Source organism: Schistocerca americana, chromosome 3, assembly GCF_021461395.2.
Source record: "Schistocerca americana isolate TAMUIC-IGC-003095 chromosome 3, iqSchAmer2.1, whole genome shotgun sequence".
NCBI lineage: Eukaryota > Metazoa > Arthropoda > Insecta > Orthoptera > Acrididae > Schistocerca > Schistocerca americana.
This window is the reverse complement of record NC_060121.1, coordinates 894,958,506-894,976,267: the sequence shown is the minus strand read 5'-3', so window position 1 is coordinate 894,976,267 and position 17,762 is coordinate 894,958,506. Positions and strand designations below refer to the sequence as shown.

The 17,762-nt window shown below is 43.0% G+C and overlaps 1 protein-coding gene across 1 annotated transcript in view; it reads right to left on the bottom strand.

The window, feature by feature from the left end:
• The window catches only part of LOC124606480, a 358,898-nt gene that overhangs the window by 95,216 nt on the left and 245,920 nt on the right, over positions 1–17,762 (bottom strand). Inside the window, exon 10 of the mRNA XM_047138463.1 lies at positions 11,487–11,711. Coding sequence (XP_046994419.1) covers positions 11,487–11,711 — 225 coding nt within the window. The remainder of the gene's footprint in view (positions 1–11,486; positions 11,712–17,762) is intronic.

Genomic DNA, 17,762 nt, shown 5'->3' with positions numbered 1-17,762 from the left:
GGGCGAAAGAGAGGACAGCGGTTCAGGGTTGTCTTTTGCCCTTAGGGTGGGAAACTCCCCCTAAAGGCGGAAGAATCAGCAACGATCAAAGACATGGGGATTCAAAAGGCAATGAAAACCACTGTATGCGCCTGTTACTGAAAAACTGTCATGATGATATCTCCATTGCAAAAGATTCTGGAATAGTCCCCCATTCGTATCTTCGGGAGGGGACTGCCAATGGGGAGGTAACAATCGGAAAAGATTGAACAAGCAACGAAAGGATAGCTTTCTACGAGTCAAGGCATAGAACGTCAGACGTTTAATCGTGATAGGGAAGATGGAAAATCTGAAAAGGAAAATGCTAAGGCTCAGTCTAGATTCTGTTTACGTCAGTGAAGCTAAATGGAAAGAAGACAATGATTTCCCATCGGATGAATACAGAGTAGTATCAACAGCAGCAGAAAATGATAAAAAGGAGTGAAATTCGGAAGGTAGGGCAGAGAGTGAGTTCCTATGATCAGTTCAGTGATAGGGTCGTTCTCATCAGAATAGGCAGCAAACCAACATCGAAAACAATCAGATGATGAAGAGAGAGTGAAACTACATGAGGATATGGACGTGTAATTCAGTACGCAAAAGGAGACGAAAATCTAATTGTCGTGACGGATTGAAATGCGGTTGTAGGGGAAGGAGTGGAATAAAGGTTTACTGGAAAATATGGACTTCGTACTAGGAATAGAGAGGAGAAGGCCTGATTGAGTTCTGAAATAACTTTCAGCTAATAATAGGGAAAACGCTGTGCAAGAATCACAAGAGGAGGAGGTACACTTGGAAAAGGCCGGGAGATACGGAAAGATTTCAGTTAGGTCATATCATGGTCAGGTATACATTCCGAAATCAGATGCTGGACTGTAAGGCTTACCCAAGAGCAGATATAGACTCAGATCACAATTTAGTAGTGATGAAGAGTAAGCTGAAGTTTAAGAGACTGGTCAGTAACTACAAGGAAGTGGGATATGTAGGTACTAAGAAATGAGGAGATAAAGCATGAAGTTCTCCAAGGCTATAGATACTGCCATAAGGAACATTTCAGCAGGCAGTTTACTTGAACAGGAATGGACATCTCTGAAAAGAGCAGTCACAGAAGCTGGAAAGAGGAACATTACAAAGAAGGTAACTGCAAAGAAAGCATGGATAACAGAAGAAATACTCCAGTTGATCGATGAAATGAGGAAGTACAGATTCATTGAACATCAGAAATACAAAGATACGAGCATTTTGGGAATGAAATGAATAAAAAATGTAGGGAAGATAAGGCGAAATGGCTGCATGAAGGATATGAAGAAATCGGGAAGGAAGTGATTGTCGGGACGACAGACTCAGCATATAGAAAAGTCAAAACAACCTTCGGTGAATTTTAAGTAAGGGTGGTAATATTAGGACTGCAATAGGAATTTCACTACTAAATGCAGAGGAGAGATCTGGTAGACGGAAAGAGTACATTGAGGAGCTCTATGAGGTGGAAGTCTTGTTTGATGATGTGAGCATGTGACAGACCAGGAGACAGGAATAGATACAGAAGTGACAGGCGACCAGTCTTAGAATCAGAATCTGAAATAGCTCTGAAAGATTTAAGATCAAATAAGGCAAAAGGAATAGGTGACATTCCATTGCAATTCCTAAAATCGTTGAGGGAAGTGGCAACAAAACCACTATTCACGTCAGTGTGTAGAATAGTTGAAACTGGCGATATACCGTCATCCACACAATTTCGAAGACTGCAAGACCTTACATGAGGGAGAATTATTGCACAGTCACCTTAACGGCTCATGCATCCAAGTTGCTCAGAAGAATAATATACAGAAGGAAAGAAAATTGAAGATGTATTAAACGCCGATCAGTTAGGTTCTGACGTTGCGGTTGATAACGGAACCAAGACTAAAAAAATCCAGAAACGTACATAGCATTTGTCGACCTGCGAAACGCGTTCGACAATGTCAAATGGTGCAAGATGTTCGAAATTCTGAGAAAAATAGGAACAACCTGTAGGGGAAGACGGGTATTATACATTATGTACTAGAGCCAAGAGCGAGCAATAAGATCGGAAGACCAAGACCGAACTGTTCGGATTAAGAAGGGTGTAAGATGAAAGCATATCAATGATAAGATCCGTTGATGACATTTGTTATATCCTAGCCAGTAATGCCACCCGAGCCCGCTGCCAAAAGGTTGGCAGCATCAAAGTTCGGACGCCGTCCGCATAAGCAGCGCCAGCGATACAGGAAATCGCCGTAAGTCTGCGCGCGCCACCGCTGGCTTCTGGCTTCTTAAGCGCTGGAGTCGCGAGCGCTAGGACAGTTCTGTATTCGCCGCTCAGTTGTATACTCGCCACCGAATTGGGTACTTGCTAGTCAGTTGTGTGTTCATCGCAGCAGAGTTGTTGTTTGTCGTCAGCCGACGCTGACCTAGCCGCTCCGACTCGAACTAGACAGATTTCTGTAGACACCGAGTTCACTACTGTTTCTGTATCTTCGTTAATAAAGATAAGTACCGACTTTTGTTTAATCAGAGTGTTTGGGTTTTCATCTTTCTGTTCACTGTTCCAGCGGACCGGTCGGCCCGCTATTAAAAGTGTGGCGGTGACTTCGTAAGCCGTTTCTACAGCGAATTGCTTGTCGCTGCGAACACCGCCACAAAACCATTGCTCTCCTTAGTGAAGCTGAAGTAGAAAAACAGGATCTACTGAATTCAATGAACTGTCTAATGTGTATGTGTTATGTGTTGAGGGTAAATCGAAGAAAGACGAAAGTAATGAGACGTAGGAGAAATGAGGATAGCGAGAAACTTAACATTAGGATTGGTAATCACTACGTAGATGAAGTTAAGGCATTCTGCTACCTAAGCAGCAAAATAACCCATGACAGCCAAAGCAAGAAGAAATGAAAAGCGGACTATCAATGACATAAACCGCATACCTGGCTAAGAGAAGTTTACTAGTATCAAACATAAGTCTTCATTTGACCAAAACACTCCTGAAAATGTACGTTTTGAGCACAGCATTGTATGCTAATGAAACATTGACTGTAGAAAAACCGGAACAAAAGAGAATCGAAGTATCTGAGATGTGGTGCTACAGAAGAATGTTGAAAATTAGGTGGACGGATTAGGTAAGGAACGAGGAGGCTCTCCGCTATATTTCCTAGGATTTATTGACGTTCTTAGGAGAGCTAGTAATAGCAAAACTATTTCACCTGGTGCGCAAGACGTATGATACTGTCGAAGTACCTTCAGACATCAATAAGAATGAAATAATTCCCACCTGAAAGAAATCTGGTATGACACGTATGAATATAACCGAACTATTAGTTCAGTAAGTCATGGTTGCGAAATGTGAACAAAAATTATTCACAGAAGAACGAAACAAATGGCAGAAGCCGACTTCAAGGAAAATCAGTTAGGGTTCGAGTGAAATGTAGGAACATTTGGTGGTAAATTCCTACGGGACCAAGCTGCTGAGGTCAACGGTCCCTAGGTTTACACACTACTTAATCTAACTTAAACTATCTTACGCTAAGGACAACACACTCACCCATGCCCAAGGGAGGACTCGAACGTCCGACTTGGGGAGCCGCACGAACCGTGACAAGTCACTTAAGACCACGTGACTACACCGCGCGGCTGTAGCAACATCTGAGGGAGTACTAACCCGACGAGTTATCTTAGAATGTAGTTTAAAGAAAGGCAATCCTACAGAAGGTAGCAGGAGTAAAATACAGTGAGTGAAAGGCTATTTAGAACCAATACAGAGAACAGATGACAGTTAGAAAAGTTGAGGGACATGAGAGGAGAGCACTTGTTTGTAACGTTAGCGTGCGTTGACTATTTGGTCGGCCGCCTAGAACTGGTACAGGGTGCGAAGCCAATAGAACGACGCGGTCGGGCCGCTCGCCACGACTGCTCCAAACGAGCCACGTGCGTCAGCCAAGGACCGGAAATGCGGGAAAATACCGAAGCTGGGAATCTGGACGGCTGTTACTCGCAAGTCCTTTGTGCAGGAGATGCTCTAGGAAATGGCGGACGCTCAGACCATCTCATAGACGACCAATTCACAACTCTTTGAGTTTCGTCAATAACCCACATCAAACATTAAAGCAAATCTGAATTCATTTGCGATGTCAGAAAAATAAGGCGCGTCCAATGACATAGCAATATTTCAATGTCTTGAAATGTACAGAAGTTACGGCACACTGATAATTTTTACTTTATGGACCGTCTGACTACAACTGAATGAAACACAAATTTCGTGCCATACGCGTTTCGCTTTTATTTTCTGCAAGATATCTTCAGTGGCCTGGAATATGTACATATTTTTGTTATTTACATTTTGATCAATGTACCTATAGGTTACAGACAGTTCTGGTGGTTGGTTTTTGCTATTATGTATTAATATTTTGAACTGTACTTACAGGCTGCGTGGACGATTTTCTACATATTACGCTCCTGCTGCATTTTTGGTGTTGTTCCTCTTCTTATAAATGCAAAAGAGGAACAGTATACCGTAATATTACACGCAACTGAGGAAGATAGGACTGCAAAAGTTGAAGACGTTACTACAGAAGTTATTATCTCACAGCGAATATACATTTTCACAATGACCCTCTGAATTAACAACTTTCAATCGCTTCATGCGACCTCTACAAACAATATCCCAGGCGATACCATTGCACTACAGCTGTCATCCTTAAAAGCTATGTATCTGTATCCATTTTATTTATTGATTCACGACATCTTTTTTATCGCTTACATTATCAAATGTTTGTGAGAACATCCTATTCTCCACACTTCACAGCAAATGAATACAGCATCATTACCTCATATTTTGTCATACTTGTGTATTTAATTACTGAACGATTTGGTATTTTCCCAGTAACTTCATTTAAATGTTGATGCAAGTGTCTACTGAAAAGTTATGCTAATTTAAAAGTGGTCAATCGCATGTGTTAGGGGCACCTCAACTGAACTGAGAACCAAAAGTCCCCTCTGCCAAGAAGGCATAAATAATTGTTTCAGTAACATTTAGCAATAATCTGCAGTCACTTAACGTGAGCGCACTAGCGCAAGAATACTGGTTTATTTATTTATGAACCAAGTGGTACTGATATTTATTGTAAATTGTCTGAACGTAGCCGAATATTTACAACATTTCTTTCATTTCAATATTTTTATAATAAACCAGTCTAGTGCAGGAAAGTGGTCAAGTGAGTCAAATCGTGTCTATAGAGCTTGAAAGCGATGTATTTCTGGTGGGGCCTTCGCCGGCCGGAGTGGCCGAACGGTTCTAGGCGCTACAGTCTGGAACCACGCGACCGCTACGGTCGCAGGTTCGAATCCTGCCTCGGGCATGGATGTGTGTGATGTCCTTAGGTTAGTTAGGTTTAAGTAGTTCTAAGTTCTAGGGGACTGATGACCTCAGAAGTTAAGTCCCATAGTGCTCAGATCCATTTTTGTATGGCCTTCGGCCAATGAGATTTGGACAATGGCCGAACACTACGATGTTAAGTGGGGACTGGGACTTATCGAGTGAGGAGCTCAACGAAGCGATCCTGGACACTTTATGTCGAGTGCTTGAAGAAGGCAGACCTGCCTGACGTAACGTGCGTGATTCAGTCGTATAGGTGGCTGGTTATGCGTGGTAAACGGGTGCTACAATACTTTTGAGGTAACTTTACATATCGATAGGTTTGAATGTGCCCGAGAGTAGAACACTAAGTTTTTCCACTTGAATTACAGAGCTGAGGATAGAAGATTATTAGTTGCTATTCTTTGTATTGCGCGCGATAATCTGTAAATCATCGCGTTGAATTCTCAACAGTTTTGAGCTGGAGGATATTTCGTGTACTGTGACTGCGACATGGACCTAGATTTCGCTTATCTTTGATGATTATTTAGTTTGAGGACTTTGTTACCATTCTCGTAACGCTCCCACCGTAACTTTAACTGCATTTGAAGAGGATATTTTCTCTTGGTATTGCAACTGAATCTCGTAGGACCACTTCCGTTTATTTGAGATGCCCTTTCTTGAATAAACATTATTCAACATAATTCTCTGTCATCTACATCAAATACAGATGTTAGAATACAGTCCTTTTTATTAAATTATTCTTTCATCTTTTATTTTATATTTATGTGTCCTTTATTAGTTCGCAATTCTAGCCAATGTGTAGACTATTTGACTGCAGGATCACAGCTACAGTTACCGAGCGAGGTGGCGCAGTGGTTAGACACTGGACTCGCATTCGGGAGGACGACGGTTCCATCCCGCGTCCGGCCGTCCTGATTTAGGTTTTCCGTGATTTCCCTAAATCGCTCCAGGCAAATGCCGGGATGGTTCCTTTCAAAGGGCACGGCCGACTTCCTTCCCCGTCCTTCCCTAATCCGATGAGACCGATGACCTCGCTGTCTGGTCTCCTTCCCCAAAACAACCAACCAACAGCTACAGTTTGTTGTTTGCAGCAAATTAGCTGTGGGACATGAAAGCAGACGTGCGCGTATCGATCCTATGAATATACCGAGCTATTATTCTTTTTAAACAGAGCCGTGCATAGCCCAAGTACCTAAGGTCCGAGTAACGGAAGGTAAAGAACTAACTGGTTTGCTCGTATGGGATGCTGTTTAACAAGCTTGAGAAGAAAGTGAGTCAGGGTTGTAGCCTATCCCCACTCTTGTTCAATATGCACATGAGGCAAGCAACGAAAATTTTGGTGAAGGAATTAAAGTCCAGGGAGAAGGAATATAAACTTTGAGTTTTCCTGATTACATTTCAGTTCTGTCATAGGCAGCAAAGGACTTCTAAGGACAGTTAATTGGGATTGACAGTTTCTTGAAAGGAGAATATAAGACGAACATTAACAAAACCAGAACAAGGGTAATGGAATGTAGTCGAATTAAATCAGGCGATGCTGAGAGAATTACAATAGGAAACGAGATACTAAAAGTAATATGCGAGTTTTGCTATTTGGGCACCAAAACAACTAATGATGGCCAAATTAGAGTGTTAATTGGCAATGGCGAGAAAATCTTTTTAAAGAAGAGAAATTTATTGACACTGCTTATAGATTTAAGTGTTAGGTAGCCTTTTCTGAGCGCATTTGAGTGGAGTGTAAGTTTATATAGAAGTCAGACGTGGATGATACACAATTCGGACGAGGAGAGGATAGAATGTTTTGAAATGTTGTGCTATGGAAGGATGCTGAAGTCTAAATGGACAGATCATGTAACCAATGAGGAGGTACTGATCAGAACTGATGAGAAAAAAAATTTGTGGTACAGGTTGAGTAAAAGATGGGGTTAGTTTTAGCACACATTCTGAGACATCAAGTGAGCATAAGTTTACTATTGGAGGTAAGTGTGGGGGACAAAAGTTGTAGAGGGAGACCAAATTCCAGTATGTCTTTGGAGGTGAAGAGGATTGCAAAGGACAGCGTAGCATGAAGTTCTGCACCAAATCAGTCTTTGTACTGAAGAGCACAAGAATACCAACAACAACAATATCAGTACACAAAAATGAATCATCACGCACAATAAATAGTAAGCTATAATTACACAGATGAGTGCATGGAAATGAAATACAAAATAACTTGTGCAACACCTTTGTTGAAATAGTAGCAGTTTCAGCAAAAAAAAAATACACTCAAACTTGTTCTCCTAAACAAGGCGATAGATACTGTTTAATAACTGCAGTATCAAAAATCGTTAACTGAACCTACCATGGAGAAGATAGATAATTGTATACATATCAAATGAATTTGCAATTGCCAGTAAGGACTACCATCAGATACAGAGTAGAATGACAACAATGAAAATTTCTCCCAGACCGGGAGCCGAACCCCCATTTCCCGCTTATCGCGAGCGGCCGCCTTACCAATTGGCTCTCCATGCACAACTCACGGCCGAACCCAAACTTCCATATGTCGTCAACCATGCGTCTACGACCTGTTCTCGTACAGCCATTATGTATATTCCCATACAGGTCAGGCACTGTACTTGAAATTCGCTTGCCAAGTATCAGCAGATGAACACGATATCGCAGTGGCTGTGTTATTCTGATAACGACGCAAAGTTCCTTTGGAGATGCATGCATGGAAGTTTCAGTCAAGCCGTGAGTCGTGCACGGATAGTCAAATAAGCGATAAGCGGGAAATCCGTAATTCCATTCTAAAGCTGGTGCTAGTCCTTATTCGCAAATGCGAATACATTTGATGTGTTTAGTAACTGCTGATGTCGCCGCAGTGCCTGTTCTTTTTTTGGTTCAAAACGGTTCAAATGGCTCTGAGCACTATGGGACTTAACTTATAAGGTCAGCAGTCCCCCAGAACTTAGAACTACTTAAACCTAACGAACATAAGGACATCACACACATCCATGCCCGAGGCAGGATTCGAACCTGTGACTGTAACGGTCGCGCGGTTCCAGATTGTACCGCCTAGAACCGCTCTGCCACGCCGGCCGGCTTCTTTTTTTGGATATGAGCGCATGTCCAAACGAACTTTGCAGGCTCTGCAATATCGTACCGTACGTCGTGTCGTATCGTATCGTATAAATAATTATCGTCTTGTACTCAACAGCAATCTGTAGATGACGTAAAAAATAATTACCTGGATTGTCTTTACTAAACAGAAATCCTTTAGACTTCAGCAAGTGTGGGTATAGGAAAATTACAGCGTCATGTGCAGCAATTATTATCGTACACGTTAGATTCAGGGTGATAGATGTATTTGCACATTACAGTTCGAACAGAATTACGACAACAATTAAGGGAAATCCACCAACTATGGCTCATACTGCACTAGTTTCTGCCTGAGGCAAGAGAATAAAAATTGTTAATGTATTATGAATCCAAAATTAAAATTATTAAACAACTTGTATTCTCCTGAAAAGTGCTCGAACAGTCCAGATACTTATGATGGCTGCTGCTTCGCATATTGAATATTAAACGGTCATTATTGTACTCGTTCATTCAGTTTTAGTCAGCCACTTCAATTATAATCTGTAAACCATTTGTTTACCCACCAGGAAAAGTGTCACTAAAAACAAATGAAGCTCTACTCATTTCAGTTAATAACTACTGCTTAACGCGTACGATATCACGACCGCTGTTATCTCCAACTGAAAGCATACATCAGAAACTGCTGTCCGCCCTTCTCTACAACTGAACGCCTTCACTACCTACGAGGATGTTAAATTAAACACCTTTCAGCCGAAAAAAATTCCGACCTTATTTTCTTTGCCAACCATTTTCAGCGTTTTACTATGCCAGGGTCGGTCAGGGGACCGACGTGTAGGATAAATCTACCTAGGTTGTGATCAAAACAGGGGCCAGCAATACTGATATTAGTAGGTATTTACTACAGTGAACCCTTCAACCATCGCCTGCCGACTGCGGTCAGGGGCCTGAAGTAGGCGGAATAAAACGCTGAAACTGGTTGTCAAATAAAATAAATGATAGTTCATTGAAACCCTCAACTGCCGACAGGTGTTGCTGATATACCTCGATGGGGACAGCTGAAAATGTGTGCCCCGACCGGGACTCGAAAACGGGATCTCCTACTTACATGGCAACCGCTCTGTCCATCTGAGCGACCGAGGACACAGATGAATAACGCGACTGCAAGGACTTATCCCTTGCACGCTTGCCGTGAGACTCACATTCCCAACTGTCCACAAACTACATACGTAATGTACCTAATAGATATTTGCCCATTTACTCATTACTCGCGCACACTAAGGTGACGATTCCCCCATCGAGGTATATCAACAACTCCCGTCGGCAGCTGGGGGTTTCAATTAATTATCATTTATTCTAGAGAAGGTATACGGTAATCAATAGTACCTGTTCTTTCGAGAGCAGTTACTATCTTCATATATACACTACTGGCCATTAAAACTGCTACACCAAGAAGAAATGCAGATGATAAACGGGTATTCATTGGACTGACATGTGATTACATTTTCACGCAGTTTGGGTGCATACATCCTGAGAAATCAGTACCCAGAACAACCACCTCTGGCCGTAATAACGGCCTTGATACGCCTGGGCATTGAGTCTAACAGAGCTTGGATGGCGTGTACAGGTACAGCTATCCACGCAGCGCCAACACGATACCACAGTTCATCAAGAGTAGTGACTGGCGTATTATGACGAGCCAGTTGCTCGGCCACCATTGGCCAGACGTTTCCAATTGGTGAGAGATCTGGAGAATGAGCTGGCCAGTGCAGCAATCGAACATTTTCTGTATCCAGGAAGGCCCGTACATGACCTGCAACATGCGGTCTTGCATTCTCCAGCTGAAATGTAGGGTTTCGCAGGAATCGAATGAAGGGTAGAGCCACGGGTCGTAACACAACTGAAATGTAACGTTCGCTGTTCAAAGTGCCGTCAATGCGAACAAGAGGTGAGCGAGACGTGTAACCAATGACACCCCATACCATAACGCTGGGTGATACGCCAGTTTGGCGATAACGAATACACGCTTCCAATGTGCGTCCATCACGATATCGCCAAATACGGATGCGACCATCATGATGCTGTAAACGAAACCTAGATTCATCCGAAAGAATGACGTTTTGCCATTCGTGCACCCAGGTTCGTCGTTGAGTACACCATTGCAGGCGCTCCTGTCTGTGATGCAGCGTCAAGGGTAATCGCAGCCACGGTCTCCAAGGTGATAGTCCATGCTGCTGCAAACGTCGTCGAACTGTTCGTGCAGATGGTTGTTGTCTTGCAAACGTCCCCATCTCTTGACTCAGGGATCGAGACGTGGGTGCACGATCCGTTACAGCCATGCGGATAAGATGCCCGTCATCTCGACTGCTAGTGATACGAGGCTGTTGGGATCCAGCACGGCGTTCCGTATTACCCTCCTGAACCCACCGATTCCATATTCTGCTAACAGCCATTGGATTTCGACCAACGCGAGCAGCAATGACGCGATACGATAAACCGCAATCGCAATAGGCTACAATCCGACCTTTATCAAAGTCGGAAACGTGATGGTACACATTCGCCAACGGCGCCTACCTTGTGTGAATGCTCTGAAAAGATAATCATTTGCACATCACAGCATCCTCTTCCAGTCGGTTAAATTTCGCGTCTGTAGAACGTCATCTTCGTAGTGTAGCAATTTTAATGGTCAGTGGTGTAATACCAGTATTTCTGGCTCCTGTTTTGATCACAACCGAGGTAGCTTCTTCCCACATGTTGGTCAGGGGCGTGAAGTTGGCGTAGTAAAACGATGAAACTGGTTGCAAAATAAAATAAGGTAGGAAATTTGAGAGCGGAAAGGTGTTTAATTTAACATTCTCTATCGAGCAGCCGTGTGCCGCAACCGTCTCTAAAAAGATGGACATACAGAGCCCTCAGTATCTGTTCAGGGACACAGGCGCAGTGAGTGCAGAGGGGCGGGGGCAGTCGGAACAGGACGCCTGGTGCAGAGGCCGGCGCTCACCATGACGGCGTCGTCGCGCAGGTCGCCCGCGGCGTCGCGACGGCGCACCTGCTCCGCCAGCGCCGCCAGACTCGCCTCGTCCGCTGCGCCGCCGGCCAGCCGGCGGGCCTGCCGCGCCACGGTGCACACCAGGAAGGACAGCTCCTCGCGCGGGTCGGAGGCACCCGCCGCCACGCTCTCCCGCCCCCCGCAGTCTCGCTGCTCTCCGGGCAGCCGGCCATCCGCCTGCACAACACCCGAGAACGCCACCCTTGACGTAAATCCTCTGCAAAAATGCAGTTTCAGTACCAGTGAATTCAAATGGGCCGCCAGGGTGGCCGAGCGGTTCTAGGCACTACAGTCCGGAACCGCGCTGCTGCTACGGTCGTAGTTTCGAATCCTGCGTCGGGCATCGATTTGTGTGATGTCCTTAGGTTATTTAGTTTTAAGTAGTTCTAAGTCTAGGGGACTGATGACCTCAGAAGTTAAGTCCCATAGTGCTCAGAGCCATTTTTTGAATTCAAATCGCTCTGAGCACTACGGGACTTAACATTTGAGATCGTCAGTCCCCTAGACTTAGAACTACTTAAAACTAACTAACCTAAGGACATCACACACATCCATGCCCGAGGCAGGATTCGAACCTGCGACCGTAGCGGCTGCGCGGTTCCAGACTGTAGCGCCTTTAACCGCTTGGCCACCACGGCCGGCACTAGTGAATTATTCTACCCTACTTACACTGAGGAGTCAAAACAATAAGGCCATTCAGCATGGCACGGATTACACAATTGCTCACTAGCTTTATAGAGGTATGTAGCAGCAGTTGTCTACCCATACACGGGCCTGTGCTTTGTGGGTACAGCACCGACGCATATTACCATCACAGATATTTTCCTCAGATTCAGATCAGGCGAATGTGGTGCTCAAGTCGTCAACACGAGTTCACTGTCAAGCGCTTCAAATCATAGTAGGACGATACTGGTATCGTTTATTTTTATTTATCTATTTACACGTCTAGCTCCGTAGGACCAATTTGAGGAGCAAATCTGCAAGATGGAATGTGTCAGTACATGTAAATACAACATAAAAGTAATAACAGATAAAATAAAATGTTTATGAACCCAAAAAAGTCAAGCCATTAGTTTACATAAACGCAATCCACAATATAACAAAGAATCAGCTTAATTTTTCAAGGAATCCTCGACAAAATAGAAGGAGTGACCTACGACGAAACTCTTCGGTTTCGATTTGAAAGGCCGCGCGGGGTAGCCGTGTGGTCTCTGGCGCCTTGTCACGGTTCGCACGGCTACACCGCCGGAGGTTCGAGTCCTCCCTCGGTCATGGGTGTATGTGTTGTCCTTAGCGTAAGTTAGTTTAAGTTAGTTTAATTAGTGTGTAAGCCTAGGGACCGATGTTCTCAGTAGTTTGGTCCCGTAAAACCTTACCACAAATTTCCAATTTCGATTTGAAAGCGCTGGTATTGCTGCTCAGACTTTTGGGTTCTTGTTGTAGCTTATTGAAAATGGATGCAGCAGTATACTGCACACGTTTCTGCACAAGAGTTAAGGAAGTACGATCCAAATGCAGACTGGATTTCTACAGAGTATTGACTGAGTGAAAGTGGCTAATTCTTGGGAATAAGCTGATATTGTTAACCAGAAACACACTAAAGAATATGTGTATTGAGAGGTCAATGTCAAAACAGAGAGTGAACAGGGGTCGACAAGAGGTTCGCGTACTTATACCACTTTTTGCACGAACTGCCCGGTTCTGAGCCAAAAATATCGTTTGAGAATAGGAAGAGTTATCCCCAAATTATAATACCATACGACATAACCGAATGAAAATAAGCAAAGTAGACTAATTTTCGTGTTGAACGATCACGGTCATTTACTTCAGATACCATTATAATAGTAAAAAGGCGGCATTAAGTTTTTGAACAATATCCTAAACGTAGCCTTTCCATGACAGTTTACTATCTATCTGAACACTTACAGATTTGAACTGTTCAGTTTCAGTAATCATATGCCCATTGTGTGCAATTAAAACGTCGAGTTTTGTTGAAGTGTGTGTTACAAACTGTAAAAACGGAGTCTTACTGTGACTTAGCATTAGTTTATTTTCGACAAACCATGAACTTATGTCATGAACTACACTATTTGAAACAGAGGCAACGTAGCACACAACATCCTTTACTACCAAGCAAGTGTCATCACCAAACAGAAATATTTTCGAATTACATATAATAGTAGAGGTCATATCATTTATATAAATAAGGAGCAGAAGTGGCCCCAACACTGATCCCTGGGGCAGCCCCCGTTTGACCATACCCCAATCAGACCGCACATTACAGCCATTCTAAATACTTTGAATAGTGACCTCTTACTGCCTGTTGTTAAAGTAAGAGGTGAAGCAATATTCCATAATGGTCCAGCTTCTGGAGCAATATTTTGTGATCAACGCTAACGACTTAGTTAAATAAAAAAATACGCCTAGCGTTCGAAATCTTTTGTTTAATCCATCCAGTACCTCACACAGAAGAGAGATTACAGCGTTTACAGTTCTTAAATGACTTCTAAAGCCGAACTGTACATTTGATAGCAAATTATGTGATGTAAAATGATCAATTATCCTTACATACACAGCCTTTTCAATAACTTTAGCAAACACTGATGCCATAGAAATAGGTTTAAAATTGTCTGCACTGTCCCTTTTTACCTTTTTATAAAGCGGCTTTACTACTGAGTACTTCAATCGTTCAGGAAATTGACTATTCTTAAAGGAAGTATTACTAATATGGCTAAGTACAGGACTAACATATGCAGCACAGGACTTTAATATTTTGCTAGTCGCTATATCATATCCATGAGAGTCTTTAGTCTACAGTGATTTAATTATTTACTCAATTTCCCGCTTATCAGTATCACAGAGGAGCATTTCAGACATCAATCTCGGCAAGGCATTTTCCAACACAGATGCATTTGTTCCCTGCTGGAGGATGCCACCATTTTTGGGGAAAACATGAAACTTCAAGGGACCCTGGACATCCTTAGTAAAATTTGTGTGCTCCACAAGTCACATAGGGTCATCGATTACTACCACAGGTCCCATGGAAATCCAGGTAAATGTCATCATAACACAATACTATCTCAACCAGCCTGCATCTATGGAGTCGTTCAACGACCTTGCGTAACAAGAAAATGGGTCGCTCGATCAAGTGAATTGTTTTCACTGATCCACGGTCCAATCTCGATGATACCATACCCGCTCCAAAGTAACTGATGATGTTGTTACATCAACACATACGGCTCGTTTGCTGTGGGTCCCCATCTTCAACGATGTGCGCCAGCAGTCCGCTCCAGAACACCTGCCCCAGTACTGCAATCTGTGGTAAGATCTGCCACAGAAAGCCTCCTCTCCCACTTTACACAGTGGGCACACCACTGAATTCCACGTCCCCTGAATAGGCTTGGAACAGCGACATGTCGTCACCTACTCATCGTTTCACCCACTCTCCAGCCATTTTCCATGCCTGCTGACGAGAATATAGAAAAGCTGACCTTTTTTGCCGTTTCTGAGATGCTACATCCCACGTGCTGGACCATAACAGAGAGCCCTGCTGTCAAAGGTGCCTATGTCTGTGTATTTTCCCATGTGTTGCCTGTGTCGCAGCTAGAAAGAGTCCCTATGTGTCTCTGCTTCGGTTATATACTTTCCTTACCACGTATCATGCCAACAACGCCACGAGGCAGAAACAATGTTTTGGCTCATCACCGCATTTAGCCTGGGAAGATCAACTGCGTAAAGACATAAGATGACAATTAATGCCATCTTGTGGCTTTTTGCGCTTAATCTTCCCGAGATAAATACGATGATGAACCAAAACATTATTATGTTCCTAAAATTGGCAAAATCATGGAGATTATGACAGATGTCAAAAGATAAAAATGAATATTTTGGTTGAAACTTCCTGGCAGATTAAAACTGTGTGACCGACCGAGACTCGAACTCGGGACCTTTGCCTTTCGCGGGCAAGTGCTCTACCATCTGAGCTACCGAAGCACGACTCACACCCGGTACTCACAGCTTTACTTCTGCCAGTATCTCATCTCCTACCTTCCAAACTTTACAGAAGCTCTCCTGCGAACCTTGCAGAACTAGCACTCCTAAAAGAAAGGATATTGCGGAGACATGGCTTAGCCACAGCCTGGGGGATGTTTCCATAATGAGATTTTCACTCTGCAGCGGAGTGTGCGCTGATATGGAACTTCCTGGCAGATTAAAACTGTGTGAGCGACCGAGACTCGAACTCGGTACCTTTGCCTTTCGCGGGCAAGTGCTCTACCATCTGAGCTACCGAAGCAAGACTCACGCCCGGTACTCACAGCTTTACTTCTGCCAGTATCTCGTCTCCTACCTTCCAAACTTTACAGAAGCTCTCCTGCAAGGTTCGCAGGAGAGCTTCTGTAAAGTTTGGAAGGCAAAGGTCCCGAGTTCGAGTGTCGGTCGGTCACACAGTTTTAATCTGCCAGGAAGTTTCATATCAGCGCACACTCCGCTGCAGAGCGAAAATCTCATTCTGGAATATTTTGGTTGACTGTCAAGATAGCCAACTTGTCCTGGTTTCGTGTGTGTTGAATAGATAATAAAGGAGGCCAAAGATAGTTTCAGAAGAGGGAACACATAACTTTGCTAAAGCTCGAAAATGAATGTTAGTTCTTGCCATATATACCAAAAAATTGGGAAACCTGTTGAAAGGAACTGAGAAACACATATTGCAGAACATGACTTAATTGTTAAAAGAACCAAAGACATAGCGACTGAAGGACGAGAATGATTCACTGAAAATAAAAACACGAAATGACAGTAGTACAAAACGTGAAAATACTCTCCTAAATTGGACGTAATACTACAAATAATTGGTCGAGTATCAAAGATTTCAGAAGTAGACTGGCAAATGTCAAGAATGCTTCCTTCAACATAAGAACGGTAGTGGTGAGAAGGTTCAAGCTGTTTTTGATTTGACACTTCTCATTTATAATGAGAAAATTCAGTTAACCATCGATGAAACTCTTGTTTAGACCTATCACCTTAGATTCATTATTATTCCAATTACAAGATTAATAACAGTAACAGGAAAGTCGAGCCATCTTTTAATCTTCTTCTTTATATTATAATTGGGTTTCTGAGCATTTAATATCACATTTTTCGCCTGGGTGAGAAGAGGTCTTGGAAAACGAGCAGTTAAGCCATTCATTCACAGGTTGACTAGTCGGCCAACCCCCCCCCGCTTGCTAAGCCGGCCTGCCACGACACATTCGCTTTTGTGGTGTATGATTTTATAATGGTCTGGTTCAGGTTCTAGGTGCATTGACAGAGGTCAAACCCGGAAAGAGGACCATAACTGAGTAAACCGAAAGGTTGGAGGCTCCTTTTAGTCGCCTGTTGTGACAGGCAGGAATACCTCGGGTCTTTCTAACCCCCCGGACCCACAGGAGGAAAAGGAGATAGAGGAAACGTGGTGGATTAAGGAGTTGCGCACAAGAAATTGAAATAGCAACTAAAGAAGAACAGGAAGTTTTCAAAACTTACAGAAATAAACCTACAAATGAAAACTATAACAAAGATGAAAAGAAAGGTAATAATGTGAAACATTTAAATACGTGACACGGAAAGCATACGCAGAATCATGGGAACGCTTTATTAGCAATGTAGATCATGATTTACATGGAAGGCAAAAATCGCTTGTAAAGCGATAAAAGACTCAATAGGTGGGAAAAGGCTCGTATACATGTCAACAGTACAGGAGAGAAAGAATAAATAGCTTATTATAAAAAGGTAAGGTAATATGAGATTCTAATTCACAGACGACCTGAATCAAATAACACAAAACGCCTGGATGACAACAATAAGTGAGAAAATGACGGAAGCTCTAAAAGCTACAAAGAATAGGCAAGCCACCGGTTAGTTGATATTAATATGGAACTGTGGACATATGAAGGGTTATTCTGATATTTAAGGCTTCTTCACATCTTTAAGCAACGCTAGGGTAGTAAGAAGGTACCAGGAAACTAATAGCCAAAGTAATATCTGTCTTTCAAAACGGTGATAAAAATAAATACATTAGCTGTACAGATGAAAGCCTCCTCGATTCAGTCTCCAAATTATATTCCAAATATAATATGAAAGACAAAAATAAGTCTCATGGAAAACTAATATCTGAAGAAGAATCACATTTTATAAAGGTACAATCAATTACTGACAATGTTTTTACCCTACGACAAGCCACAGAAGAGA